The 15,855-nt window shown below is 39.1% G+C and overlaps 1 protein-coding gene across 1 annotated transcript in view; it reads right to left on the bottom strand.

Moving 5' to 3' along the window:
• Window positions 1–15,855, bottom strand: part of CSTPP1 (centriolar satellite-associated tubulin polyglutamylase complex regulator 1) — a 77,895-nt gene that overhangs the window by 47,377 nt on the left and 14,663 nt on the right. The window contains exon 3 of the mRNA XM_012574023.5: window positions 5,355–5,485. Within this exon, the coding sequence (XP_012429477.1) occupies window positions 5,355–5,485 (131 nt within the window). The remainder of the gene's footprint in view (window positions 1–5,354; window positions 5,486–15,855) is intronic.

Raw genomic sequence — 15,855 nt, forward strand, 5'->3', positions numbered from 1 at the left:
GAAATCTGTTGCTAACTGATCATTATGCTTCAACAAACACAAGCTGTCCTCTAACCACCTCTGTGAGTGTCGCGTATCATTGGTACAAGTTAAAAGGAGGGCACAAAGGGTTATAGCGAATGGGGTAACAGACTGACTGGTGACCTCTTGCTAGTGGGGTTCCACAGGGCCCCATCTTATGCCCAGTTCTCAACATCTTCATAAATGACCTAGATGTGGGACTCAAAGGAATACTAAGTAAGTTTGTCAAGGACACTAAATTGGGTGGAGATACGGACTTTCTCAAGGGCAGAAAGGCCCTGCAGAGAGACCTTGAGAAATCAGAGTGCTGGGCATTCTCCAACCATATGAAGTTTAACAAGGGCAGGGGCCTGATTCTGTGCCTGGGATGGGGCAACCCTGGATGTGTGGACAGACTGGGGAACAAGAGGCTGGAGGGCAGTGCCACAGGAAAGGGACATGGGCTGACAGTGGATTGTGAGTCAGCAGTGCCCTGGCAGCCAGGAAGGCCAAGCATGTCCTGGGGTGCATCAGGCCCAGCAGCACCAGCTGAGCAAGGGAAGGGATTGTCCCACTCTGCTCTGTACTGGGGTGGCCTCAGCTCAAGTGCTGGGGGCAGTTTCGGGTGCCACAATATAGGTAAGGCATGAAACTATTATAGATTGTTCAAAGGAGGGCTACAATAATGGTGAAGGGTCTGGAGGGAAAATCATATGAGAAGTGGCTGAGGTCACTTGCTCTGTTCAGCCTGGAGAAGACACTGAGGGGAAACTCACTGTAGTCTTCAGCATCCTCACAAGGGGAAGTAGAGGGGCAAGCAGTGATCTCTCTTGTGACCAGGGCCAAGACTGGAGGAAGACATGAAGCTGAGCCAGGGGAGGTTTAGGCTGGATGTTGGGAAAATGGTTCTTCACCCAGAGGGTGGTTGGGCACTGGGACAGGGTCTCCAGGGAAGTGGTAACAGCAACAGCCTGACAAAGCTCAAGAAGCATCTGGAAAATGCTCTCAGGCACATGGTGTGATTCTCAGGGCTATCCTATGCTGGGACAGGAACTGGATTCAGTGATCATAATGGATCCCTTCCACTCAGCATATTCTATGATTCTATCACAAGAAATTCTGTGAAGTGTTTTTCACCAAGAAACACCAGTTTCTTGACACTGGAGCACATTCATCTGTTTCCTTCTAGTCCTGGTATCACATTCCCAATGCATGGGATCCCAGATATGCTTATGTATACTTGAAAATAGAACTCTGCATCTTACTAAGCTTCTAAAACCACTGGAAAATCCTGTAAAATTGATCCAGCGTATCACCAAAAAGAAATCATCTTAAGAAAAAACAAACAAACAAACCTCCCCAAACAACAAACTTTTCTTTACTTTTTGAAGTGTTACCGTCACATTTATTTAGGCTAGTAAATTTCCCTCACTATTCAGAGACAAAAGAAAAAAGTAAATCTAGTCTCTAAACAAAAGGACTTTAAAAAGTCAAGGTAACCAGAACACATCGAGTAACAGAGCTAACATCATAGAAAAATAACATTAAATCTGCTATATTTCTCCATGAAGAGCTATTTCCCAGTAATCCAAAAAGATAAGGAATGAAGTAGAAAAGTAACATCTACAGCAATTTCCCAAGAGAAATAGTAATGCTAGTGCATTTCAGTTACTGTATAGATGGTTCTGGACACACCCAGATTGTTACCTCTAAGCTTTGCTTGTGTTCAGACAGATTTCTTTATTATTGGCCATTTGAGAACTCATGGCTTGATGCATCTGCTTGAGTGAATGACATGCACATTCCAAGTCAAGGCATGGTCAAGACTGACAGACAAAGCAGTAAATTTCCCTGCATCGAGGAGAAACAGCTACCAGCCAGATTAAACAATCACTGAGCTTATTTGTGAGATTTTGTCTACTTTTCTAAAATCCCAGTTACACATTCAGAAGTGAAAAGATGGGGGGTTTGTTTGTTTGGGGGTTTTGTGAGTTTGTATAAGCTTGGAAATTGCATCATCTTACATCTTTAATATTCTCCCTTGCTTCCCTCCAGCCAGGGTACAAGCTTTGATGTAAGTTATTTATTAGGTGGACTTATATCCTCATAGGGTTGGTATTTATGTCGTTTATCAGGGATATCCTCCACAGATGGAGAAAATTAAAAAAAAGCCACCACCCACTCCTAAAACATGAAATTCAAATCTGGAATGAAATGTAAAGTAATTGAGAGAGGGAGAAACAGCAGTAAACACTTTTATGATAAAGGAATAAATAAAACCAAGAACAACCTAGAAGACATGGAAGTTAGTGAATGTACTACTTCTGACAAAGGAAGAAAAAAGATGCTTTCATAGTTCTTCACAGACATAAATCAATGACAAAGAATGGAGCAATCCCTGCCCAGAAACAAACCCAGAGAGAAAACTGGGGCAGATAAGAATCATACTGTAGAAAGCAAAGGGTATATTTTCATCCTTTTCTGCACACAGAAATTCTACTGACATAAAGCGGCCATTTGATGAATAACTCTTCAAACACCTGACACGGGGCATCAAATGCAGAAATTCTAGTTCAGATCTCAAAAGCAATGTTCCTATGTTAGCCCAAGCTATATTGCTACTAATTTCAGATACAGCAGGTTGTTTGTCCCATGCTCTGTTGCACTGTATATAACCATAAGCAGAATTTCTTACCAAGACTCCATAACTTACTGACCTTGTGGTGATTTGACCCTAACGAGGTGCCCACCAAAGCTGTTCTGTCACTCTCCCCCCTCAGCTGGACAATCAAGAGAAAATACAATGAAATGCTCATGAGACAAGAGTAGCACAGGGAGAGATCACTGACCAATTACTGTTGCAGTCAAAGCAGACTTGACTTGGGGAAATGAAATTGATTTTATTACCAATTAAATCAGAGCAGGATAGTAAGAAATAAAGCCAAATCTTAAAACTTTCCACTCAGCTCTCCCTTCTTTCTGGGCTCAACCTCGTTCCTGATTTCTTTACCACCTTCCCTCCCCCAGGTGACACAGGGAGACCAGGAAGTTTGTCACACATTGTCTCTGCCATTTTTATCTCCTTGCTCTCTTCTCCAGTTCCAATATGGTATTCCACAGACACTCCTCCACAAACTTCTGCAGCATAATACTCTCCCAAGAGCTGCAGTTCATCACAAACTTCAAAAAGTAGGTCCCTTCCCCAGGGTACAGTCTTTCAGGAATGCACTGCACCAGCCTGAGTCCCCCACGGAGTCACAAGTCCTGCCAGCAAAGCTGCTCCAGCATGGGCTCCTCTCTCCATGGGTCCACAGGTCCTTCCAGGAGTCTGCTTCAGCATAGGTTTCTCATGCAAACACAGCTAAGAAAAAACATCTAGGTCTACTCTATGTCTGAGTGTGGTAATGACCATATTTCACCCACCACATTGCACAGGTTCAGATTCTCAGTGAATGAGTTTAATTCTTAGGTGGCCATCAACGTTATGAGCTCCTCTACACACAGGTATAGCAAAAAAAAATCCATAGCAAATAAAACTGAAATGAAAAACCTCAAGGTTCTATTCTATAATTATGGCTAGAGAACCACAGACATTGGACTACATGGATGAAAATATTGACAGTAATTTACCTAAAGTGATGCATTTCTGTCTCTGGTTGGTGTAAAAAGAAAATGGTGGTAGATGTATAAGCACACAGTTAAACATGTAATATTTACTTAGACTATAAAGTGAAGCTACTAGACTTTATAGTTAGAAAAATATATATATACTGAACTCCTTTTAGGTAACAACCAGAGCTAAGCAAAATCCACCTGAGCTTTTGTGCCTGTGCTTATTACCCTTTGTCTTCAAAGTACCTTGGTGATTACACTTTCTTCCATGGCCTTTTCCATATTCACAAAAGAGTACTAAAAGTTAAAGAGAAAGAAGATATTACGAAGCTAAAATTTTTCTGTTCTTTTCAACAAATCCAGGTGCCCTTCATCTGGCTGAGATCAGTGCTGAAGCCTGATGAAAACTTGCACTGAAAGAACTGCAGTGGATACTTTGCATTAGAGAGCTTCTTCTCAATTTTTCAATATGGTTTATCACTAACAGCTGCAGTTCTGGTGGATGACTTCTCCACTATTATCTCTAACTCCCCGCAGAAATATGTTCCACAAGTCTACATTTTACTTTTCCTGACTGTGACCCGATCTCAAAACATATATGTCCTTACTGCAGTATCATATAATTTACCTCAAAACTTTAAAATATTATCCCTGAACTAAAGTAAATTATTTATAACATAACAAAATACCTCTCACTGGGTAGAAGGTGTTACGGATAGCATAGTAAGTTTCTTCAGCAGCTTACTACAGATTTTGTCACATTTAACTATGATTGCTTAATTGCCAAAGATCTAGATAGCATATGTCAAAAAAATTTTATTGATGGTCTGGCAAACTGTGTTCATCAAAAGCAGAAGTGTTACAAAGCTTAGCCAAAAGGCAAGGTTTTATCTATATTTAAGAGATGGTTCTAGTCTTTCCTGAAAGAAGAAATGAGTCTGAATAGCCTGAAAAAATAAGGCTTATAGTAAAAAAACCCCACCAACTTTCATATTTGTACAGCAATTTTCAGTGTATTTGCTTAGAATACTAAATTAAAAAGTAAAACAAAACATAATTTTAGTTGCATGTAGTTACAGGAGTTTATTTTGAACTCTGTCCAGCTCTGTAATACATAATATACCAAGTGCAATATAAGAATAGCTAGACATGATAGCACAGTACTGAGTATTTATTTTGGCACTGGAGCTTTTTCTTTGTGGGTAGGGCTGGTGAAGAGGTCACACAGTTGTCAGTGGTCCCTCTTCCACAGCCATCAAGCTTCTGCAGCATCACCTAGCTATGGCAGGACTACTCCGGCAGTGCTCACCACTATGAACCCAGCCTCCTGCAGGCTCCTAATGAAAGCACTCAGGAGCCCAGCTGGATGAGAATCTCAGTACCCCCTGCCCTCATGCTCCACACTCAATATTCTAACCTTCTCTGGGTCCCAGTCACCAACCTCCAGCACGTTTCTTTTCCTATTCATCTCAATGCACAGGCCCACAACATCTCTGATCTATTGTTGCTTGACATGCTGTTCTGTAACAGAAGTAGCACTGGCAACAAGGTGCTTCTACCCTGCTATATTATGGGAGCCATTTTTAACCATTCCACAGGGAAATGTGATGTTGTCTCCCCATGAATAATATTAGGATAATTAGAATGCAATGTGAAGGATCAGTATTTGTAGTGCATTAATAGCCTGGCTAACGAGTTTCATGTCAAGGTAACAGGACAGCAGCAGATGCTGGAACACTTGCCTCCATTTTTCCCCACAGTTCGGAAACACCTCCAGAAGGTCCGAAGAAAAGATGCTCTGTTATGAGGGGTGGCTTGGACAAAGCTGAACTCACGGAACAAGATGTGTGTTCCTTGCCGCACGCTGTTAAAACTGTGGACAGAAAGTCAAAACAAGAATGTTAGAAAGCTGAACCAATATGAATATTCTGGGAACAACTAGAACAGCAGCAAGAAAACCACTGGCTATTACATTTTGTGAAACCAAATCTCCAAAGTTTATACCCATGTGTTCTCTAGAGAGAAGACTATTTGCAAAAACCACACATTGAAATTTAATTATAGGAATTAGAGGTTTGTGAAAGTAAAATTCATTCTAAAGAATCCCAGCAAGGAGCGTCCAAGACCCACTTATTTGAAAACAATCCATTGGAAAATGGCTTGCCAAGAGTAACTGTTGTTTATTTGACCAGAAGATACCCTTTATTTTAGTACCTTTGAACTTCACTGCTGTTTTCATCACAGTTTTCTTTAAAGCCACAAAAAAAATCCTCTTTAAGAGAAACCCCAAGATATCATTTCTAGGTTACTGAAAATTGACTACTGGATGTATAAAACTTGTGATGAAAAGCTGATTGGCACATCACTAATTAACAATTTGCACTAATGCATTTTGAAAAGAGTAGCTGGTCATTATGATGGATCTTCAATTTGACACTCGTGTTTTTGTATTTTAGTATAAATTTCTAAAATATGAGTTGTAAGCACATTAGGCTAACTTATTAGGGCAAACATTTGATTACAAAGGTTTCTCTGAAGTGCAAGAGGTTCTCCTTTGGGCATGGTAAAGCTCAACATACAAGAACAAAAGAAATGCAAATACAAACATTATATACCAAAAGGTATAATGACAGGGCTGCCTCAAAGACAGATTTTGTGCATTTCACTTGGCATCATACAAGTGGGACAAAGCTTTGAAACACTCCAGAGAGATCATTAAAACATTCACTTGGGACAGCAGCTTAACTCTCCCTCATAGACAAGAATTAATGAAAGATACAAGTTTACTTTCATCACAGCAGATCCTCTCCATCAGTAGCATCTTCAAAACAGACAAAATCCGGTGGTCAGTGTGGTGAACCTTCTCAGTTTGCAATTTTAAATCACCTCTTTTAATATAAAGACTTTAAATCAGTTTATCCTTCGTAATACAGAAAGGGAAAGAGAATTATACCAGACAGACTTGAGCAAAATTTTAAAAATCATGGAACAACTTGGGGGGTGTGTGTGTGTAGAGAGAAGTCATTCAATTTTTACAAAAGGAATCACCATTTCTCATTTTTAATATCCTGGTTCTCAAACATATGCAAGCAAACAAAATCTGTTGTCATCTGTTGAAAGGTAATATAGAACACAGTTTCTAGCCCCCCTACCCAACAGGAAATGTAAATCAAATAAAGTAAGTACAATCACCTTATGGTTAAGAAACACTCATGACACTTGAATCCTGGAATCAGGAATATTCTTCCTGTAAATATTATGGACAAATACAGTATTTATATTTATGAAACCTTATTCATGTAAAGTAAAGCACAACCATTGTCCCAGGAGATTAAAGTAAATAAATAAATCATGTGATGGATCAAAATATGCCAAAATTACATGACTATGATTGTGAGTAAAGAGTATTCATTACAAAGTGCTGTCACTCACTGCCTTAGAGTGAACAAGTTCAGAGTAAGGTACAGTAACTTGCAAAAGGTCCCACAAGATGCCTGTGACAAAGCTGGAAATGGAATTTCAGATCTTCTCATCCCAAACCACAGCCTGTATGACTTCTTTCATTTCTGATGTGCATTGTTTCGCTGATGATCTGACAGACGATGGAGAAAACAAGGATACAGATGAAAAAGAAGAAACTCGGTGTAATAGATGAAGGCAGCTTTCAAAAAGATAACAACATAAGGGAGACATTTTGGAAGAGAAAGAAAATGAAGGCACAATGATACAATTAAATGCACCAAATTATGCTGCTCAGTACATCTACATGCAAATTTTGGAAGCAGATCCTTGCACAATTGTAAAAGAAAAGTCCAGACATAAAGCTAACATATTATTAAGTCACAGCAGACAGCCCTACTATATTACTCCTTATTTCTAATAAGCAAAAACTCTAGCCACTTGCATTTTCATAGGATGGCTTTAAACTACCAGGCAGAAGAGTATGATATTATTTGTTGCTTACTCAGATAAAAGAGTGGGTGGATATGCTGGAACATTACACCTGGATGTGCTGACAGCCAAGTGCTTCCAGATAGTTGAGTAGAGGAGGATTTTGTTTAACTATACAATGGAAGGATTTTTCCCCAAAAGCTCAAGATTGCAAGCCTGGGAGTCAGAATTTTATCCCAGTTAAGATGCTACATTTTAGACACCCTACTTTATACATTTCTTTTTATAAGTAGGAGAAGTACAGGTCAAAGGAGCCAGCCCATGATGGAGCTATCCAGCAAGCAGCCCAATGACAAATCTATTCTCAGACAGGGTCAAGATCACTACAAGGGACAAGAACACTATATATTTTGAGTAAATTATATACGTTGAAATTCTTATATCATGGGTAGATGGGCAGGACCACAATAACTTGGCCACCTTCTTTATAACAGCTGCCCAGAGATGAAGTTACCATTAATGTGGCAATCTTACAGGTAAACATTCCTAGAAAAAAGAAAAATTATGACAACCCAAAGTTGTTACAGGTATTCCAACAGTAGGTAGGGCCATATGACCAACACCTTACCTTGATTTTTATACATGCAAACAGATTTTTTTCCAATTCCTTTTGAATACAGAAAATAAATCAGCTACACTCAGAGGAATGGCTTAAGCAAGATATCAACAATAAAGGAACAAACTTAACCATTAAGCTCAATCATTCTCAGCAAGCTGAACAGCTGCTGAGATTCTTCCCTTAGGATTGCTCAGTTTTCCTTCTATCTGTCCTCCTCTCACTGAACAGCTCATACTGTTAGCAAAGTTAAGTGGCTAGAGCTTTTCAGCACATATGAAGAAGAAAGACTTAGGAAAAAAACAGGGTACCTCAACAAGTTATTACTTTGTCCTCAATCATTTAGAAATGGGTTTGGGAACCCAGAAGCTGGGAAAATAATTTTTCACTTCTCTGGTTAACTTCTTTTTTTTCCCCCTTTTAGGCATTTGAAGTGCAGCCATCTGCAAGAGACTCCTTCCCGAAGAAAGCTTTCAACAACTGTGCTAGCTTCCAAGCCTCTTACTGCAAACCTAATGATTGTTTCAGTCCTCTACATGACCAGCAAATAGAGCAGGCAAATTAGAAGTGTAACAACTGTTACTAATGATGTGATTTTATTGTCTTGCTGAAACCAAGACTACAAATTGAATTGAATGTTCATTAGTTAACACCAGTTTACTGTGAGCACTCAAATTTCACACAAGAATTGTTAGGCAACTGGATACTCAGTTAACAAAACAGCTTTTTCCATTCACTTGTGAGAAAATCCTGAAGAAAGATGAGAGAAGAATAAAGCAAGGTTCTCAGCTGATGGGGATACCTAAAGATATTCTTACAGTAGGGGCTTCAGGATGCTTTCTCACTCCTTTCCTTCCCGTGCCCAGAGCAGCCAAACCCCAGAACAGTCTCCTCCAACACTACTGCTGATAGGGCTGCATCTCACAGCACAGCCAGGCTATTCTCATGAGAGGAAGAAAAAAGATTTGGGAGGAGACTATGATAAAACAGCCCCAGCTATCAAAAATGGCTGTGCTGGGAATTCTAGCACTCAGGTGCTGCTTCTCTGAACAGAGCAGCTTTCATAAGGCTTTGTCTTTTGTGTCTTTACATTTTGGCAACCTGCCAGCATCCAGAAACTTTCAAGCACTCTTTTCAAACCTTTGGACTTCTAAATAGATTGTAAAAGTCCCGGGATGCTATGGTAACATCTCAATTGAAACCCATTATAGCAGTTAGCCTCTGCCTGCTGAACTCAGGCAAAGCCAAATATGCACAATGCAGAATCCCAAGTCCTCGAGAAGGATGGAAGAGCTTGCCAGGACCCTGCTGTCCCCCTAGCAGGTGCCACCTTTGGTTACCATGCAAAGGGCTCAACAAGCTCATAGGACCCCTCCACTACCAAATGGAAAATAAGAAACAATGACCATTTTTCCTTAATTGACAGCATTACTTCTTGCACTTTCTATCAAGAGCATGATGAAGAAAAAATTTTGAAGGCTTCTTGAGCATGAACCATTTACACACACACCCCACCCCCCACACCCTTCTTTTGCCAGCCACACAAGTGTCTAAGTCATTATCACAGAGTTGAGTGTCTCAAGCAAAAATAAGGCAGTCTCAAATGCAAAGTTGCTGTCAGAGGCTATGTTTAGACTGACCGAAAGGTCTGTAGAGAAAAACAGTGTGGAGGATTTTATGTCAACACTACATGCATCCCAGGATTTGTTTCTTCTTGACACATGGTCAGGACTACTTCTAATCTAGTCTCATTGACTGAATGCTCATTTGCAGAAGGAACACATCTTACAGTTAAACTCCATCTGAAAGGAACCCAGAGGTCCAAGATTGCTTCATTGTGTGAACTAAAGCACAGTAAGTAGGGATAACCAGGAGTATTAGGATTAGAGACTATGCTACAATGGGTAATAAAGAACAAGCTCTAGCAATAGAAAATACTGAAATACAAAAGGCTGTACAAAACAGGCCATTTCTATTCTTAAATAACTCATCCACCACAATAAAGCATCCCCAAATGACCAACTGCACTTAGCCCAAGGCTATTCTCTGAGATAGTAAAGTGAGGTTTACCTTGCCTAGAAGGAACCAAGACAGGGAACAGTTAAAACTGGAGGCATACCTGGGTAAAAAAAAACCACACTGTTGTAGTGATTAAATTACTGCTGTATGAGTGTAGTTTAAGATTATTTTATTCTTCACCTCTTGGTTTAAGTGTACTACAATATTTGCAATATTCAGATTAATCACTGGGCTGCTTTTTTAGCTATCCCCTTTGGAAGGTAGTGTAGGACCATAAGCATTCCCCAATTCAAAGCCACTGTTTCAATTGCTTTTTTAAATTCTACAGATCTTAGAACTTGGGACACTGAGGTCAGCCTCAAGGAAACCACCATCATCCTCTAATGAAATTAGCAGTGCTTTTTAGGCATTTCCTTGGAAATGTGTTAAGACAAAACAGATGCTAGAAGTTATTCCTGATGACTGGCTTTAAGGGAAGATAGTTGGGTTTTTTAACAACTAGGCAGATAGGAAATCATTAACATTCAAAAATTTTGGCAAGATTGGGTGATATAACACTGCAAACACAGTGACTGGATCTTTTGAGATCCTTTCTGTCTCATGCACTCAAATTTACTTCAGCTGAAGGGTGTGAAAAGGAAGAAAGGAGCGACACAAATTTTAACTATGTGTTTTCAGATTTCTTGATATAGGCTAGGAATCTCTGTATTCATGGCAGACTTAATACAGGTGGTACAAAGATTATACCATGTACTGGGATGAAGGAAATGAACTACAGCACCTGTGACACAGCTCAGAGTAGGCAGTGAACAAGCTTTCTTATGTTGCTTTGTAGCAAATCAAACCCTCTGAGACTAGTTTAGAGATTCTGGAGAAGGAAAGGATTAAAGGAGTTGCTGTGTTTGCTTGTTATTACCCAGAAAGCCTTTATCTTTTTTGGAGTCCTCTCCCTTAATTTCTCATATGCTAGGTCAGTAATTTAACACCTCAAGGCCTGCAAATCCCAAGCTAAAATGACCATAATGTGTTGAATTAGTAGCCAAGTATTAAAAAAAAAAAAAAAAATTAAAATTAAAAGGCAAATGGGGAGGGGTGGGGACGTGGGAATCTTTAAAAACAGAGGCCTTTTGATCAGAGCAGCATCCTGCAGTTTGCTGTAACTCAAGCTGACCATTCTTACATAGCAGGAATTAAGGACTCCCCCTGCCAGGCAGGGTCCTATTAAAACACAATAGCTGTTTGAAAAGGGTAAGCAAGCTGATATGGATATAATAGGCCACATATTGGGGCCCCTTTCTACTGTGAAATAAAGCTTCTTCTTAGAATTATGAGCTGGGAAGCCTAGTATTCAGGAAGACGGGAAAGGGCATACAATGAAAGACCATAAATAGCCCTGCAGAAGCCCTCCAAGGTGCTTAAGGGAAAAGTAAAGAAGCCTTCACAGATAAGCATCAATCACCCATGACCAGCTCTTTCAGTCTGATCAGGTGCAATTTCAGACTACATGGTGTTTCAGTGAGTCTAGAGAGGTATAAACAGAGATTTAGGTTTTACAGGAGGTGATTTACTAAAATATGAATATCGATCTAATATCGATATCCAACTGAGACGGACAAAAACTCTCTAACAGTTTAAAGTTAGAAAGTGTATGTTTATTGCAACGGCAGGGCAGTACATGGGATCATTCCCTAATGTGCACTGCAAAAATCACAGGTATTAAAAAGCTCTTTTATTTATGGAAGTCTTGAATACACAAAATATGAATGCATATTCATATCCCTGTCACTTCTTCTGCTCTGCTTCGTATGCTAATTGGCAAAAAGGCTATTAAGCATGTGTAGTTTTATTCCTGAAATGAGTTGGGGGTCTATCTTGGGGAGGGGTCTCCAAAGTGAAGAAGTAAAATAAGTCTTCCTCGTTCTGACCTTTCTACCTTTCCTGTGCATACGTGACAAATGAATCCTGTAGTTTTCCTGTGTTCAATGGGTCTCTCATGTATGGGAAGTCTGCAACTGTTTTTGTGTCCCTGAGATCTGTTTATCACATTCTGTTTTTCATGATAAGCATAGCTACCCAAACATAAAGTTGACAAGCAATGAGTTAATGGATCTAGCTACTGTTAACTATGAACAAAGCCTATTTATCTACTTCTGCTAACTCAGCAACATCTAATTTAACTATCTTCTTAACTTTCCTAAAATTCTTAATTCTTCAAAATTAATGTCTCATAGGAAACTGTTTAAGTTGCACACCACAGGAACAGCTGCATGAACACCATTATAACTAGCTTTTATGGAGATGACTGCAAGTTGCTACCCAGATTCCCTCAAAAAAACCTGCTTTTTCTGGCAAAACCTAAACTAAATACATAAATAATAAACCAATCTAGAATGATACACAAGGAAAACTGATAACTCTCCAGCTAATCTCTTTAATATTTGTTCAAACTAGTCCAACTTGACATTTTGGGGCAAGAAGAAAATTCCTTCAGAATGCTCTATAACTCTATATTCTGAGAGTATGGGAGATGCAAGTCCTCTGGTAGCTTCATTATCATACCGCCATGATCTCTACTCTTTGGCTTCCTTTATTAACTAATCAGTATTTCTGTCCTCTCTGTTGTGTTGTGGAATTCATTCACTAGCTTCAAGCTGCCACAGAAACCATAACATGAACCTGTGGCAAGGGTGAGAAAATGGCACAAAGATGAAAAACACAAGCTACACAAGGTAGCATTCTGATTTCCTCTTGTCTAACAGTTCCAAAGGAGCTATGGAATTGACATCAGCTGGAGATGGATTTTGATACCAAAGCATAAATGTCCACCAAAGGAGGAGTATGAATTTGAAAATTATTGAGGAACTGCACCCATCTTGAACTCCTGAGATCAAAGTAAAATGCCAAGTAAAGGCAAATTGACTTCTCAGAAAGTTGAAGCCAAAGTGTAAGTACAAGTAAGGGCCTGCTTGCTCCATTCTGCATGAATTCTCCTGTTGTAAGACAGTTCCATGTTTTATAAACTAGACTTTTAGTTATTTGAAAAGGTAGAAGCCCAATCATGTTATGGACTGTGATGATGCATGAAATACTGAAATATGACTGAATACCTCTTCTAAAAAGATTCAATACTGGTGCCATGCAAACAGATTCTGTATTTGCTCATTTCAGCCTTCGTTTGACTGGAGAATTTCAGAAGAAAAAATTTACAATTGTGTTCTCTCACCTATTCAGTTGCTTTGGCAAGAACTATAGCACATCAAAGACTGAGTGGTTTCCAATATTTTCATCATGGCAACAAATGAACCTTGCCAAAATTCCTTAATATAGATGAAGTTACATCATTTGACATTAATGCTAACTCTGCATTTGGAGATTGCTTAGCTAAACCACATTGTGCTCATTACAACTGCTTGGCTACAGTGTTGACCAGCTACAGTTTGTTTAATTCACTTGAAGATACACAATAACATTAAATTTGCAGGACATGGTTATTGCAATTCACTAAAGCTAAGGCAGTCTGGGATCTGTATAGTTTCAGCACAGCACTGCATAGAAGATCTCAGGTTCTCTGAAGACATGCAGATTTCTAGAAACTAGACTTTTTGGGTTTTGCTATTGTTAAGTTTTGTTTTTAAAGAACAGGAAGATAAACCATGTTTTAAAAATGCATCTTTCAGACTTGCAAGACTTTTGGTGTTTGATATTCATGGAGATGCAGACATAGTTAAGGGATTTTATCCTGTGAAGGGTAAGGAAGGGAACACATATAGTCTCAGGGAACACATATATTCTTAGCACAGCAATTAGAAATGTTCCTCAAGGTTTTCTGTGATGCCTCAACATTTTGCAGCCTAAGAATAAATACAAAAGTCCTTCTAACAACACAAAACGGGGAAAAAAACCCCAAATCAACAACAAAAAAACCAAACCCCAACTTCAATTCTGATCCATCTTTCCTTAAAGATATTTCTGGGAAAAATGAAAGTGTTCCTTAAATTTACACTACTTGACTTAAATTTAATAGGGAGCCTTATAGGTTTAGACAGATGTAAGCCAAAAACTCTAAAACTGAACTCCTATATACATGAAGTAGCCTAGACCCATGCCAAGTGCTTCATTAAAACAAGAACTAAACCATGTGAGTTAATAATGCAGAGAGAGATACTGCTATTCATGTATCCAACAGTGGTACTTATTGCTTGAGCCATCAAAAACTTTATTGGATGAAATAGTATGTTAAAAAGAAAATATTACTAACAAAAATTATAAAACTCTGCCTTTTATTCTTAAGAATAATTTTAAAACTCCCACATATAATATGGGAAAAAATACCATTTACCAAACTTTCTACGCTGCTATGTTTTTCCAAAGTTGCTATTCTTGTGTGCATTTCTACTGAATTCCAGTTCCCAATTTCACATTACTAAAACAGTTTGCTTCAAAACACTTAGAGAAACTGCAGGAAATCCAATCTTTCAAGAGTATGACCAAGCATGAGGTGAGATTACTGCTTTATATACACATTGCGAATCATATGCAAAAGCCTGTAAGTAGTCCCACTACCTCTGTGGTGCATATATCACTATTTATGTTTCTCATCTTTTCCTATATATTCCCAGAGTGACTCAGCAAGCAGAACTGAGCAATTTTCCAGAATGATAGCAAAAGTTGCTTATCAAACAGTTAAATCAGCATTGAATATCTAACTTGCATCACAGCAAACTCTACTACAGACCTTTTCTCAGTGGAAGATGGACAGTATAAGATTTCCAGAGCTCCTCAGTTCTGACTTGAGGGCCCTTCCACTTCTGCAAGGATAGAAACAAACCCACAGAGATGCATGATAAGAAATGCAAGAACAGGGCAGGAACCAGCCAATATCACAGATATATTAAAAAAAAAAAAAGCAAAAGCAGACTGCTGGAGAAAGTAAAACTAAACAGAAGACTCTGTGACATCCTGGGAAGGGTGTGATGCACGTTGCCAGCTCATGTCCAGCCTCTCATCCACCAGTATCCCCAAGGCCTTATTGGCAAGGCTGCTCTCAAATCTGTTCATCCCCCTGTATGAACTTATCCCAGCCTGTATAAGTTCATACATTTCAAGTCACAAAAGTTTGATCTCAACTCCCACCTGGGATCATATACTTCTCCAAATTTGTACTAGTAATATCAGCAACTCTGATGAAAAGGAATAAAAAAATGGAAGCATAAATGAGCATTTTACTAGAGTTAAAAACCAAAGCTAGAGAGAGGATAGTACATTCATCTCTAGCACAGAGAAAAGGCACAAAGTTAACTCAGATATATATTGTCTTGATGCTTGTACCATTTGCCACATTCCTGGACTCTGGCTTTTGGGAAATTTCTTTCCAGTTTTATTAGCTATCCACACTGCCTGTATGCAGTTTGCTTTATCCTAAAGGAAGCTCAATTTCATGGCAGATGTGTTGCATTTCAACCTTCAAGGCTGTAAGGAAAAATAAAATATACCAAATTACATAAGGTCTCCATGAAGTAGTCAGCCAACTGCTTCTGCAGCTATTCTGAAAAAGACCACAAGTAAATATGTAATTTCCATGATGTGAAGGAATAGGAAAGAAGTGGGCAAAGACTCCTCTGATACTCCTGTGAATTTATACTAGGAGCATCATAATCTGATCACACTGCACATGGAAATTGTGATTACCTCTCTTCAAAGAGCAAGAGCACAGTGTA

Source organism: Taeniopygia guttata, chromosome 5, assembly GCF_048771995.1.
Source record: "Taeniopygia guttata chromosome 5, bTaeGut7.mat, whole genome shotgun sequence".
Classification (NCBI taxonomy): domain Eukaryota; kingdom Metazoa; phylum Chordata; class Aves; order Passeriformes; family Estrildidae; genus Taeniopygia; species Taeniopygia guttata.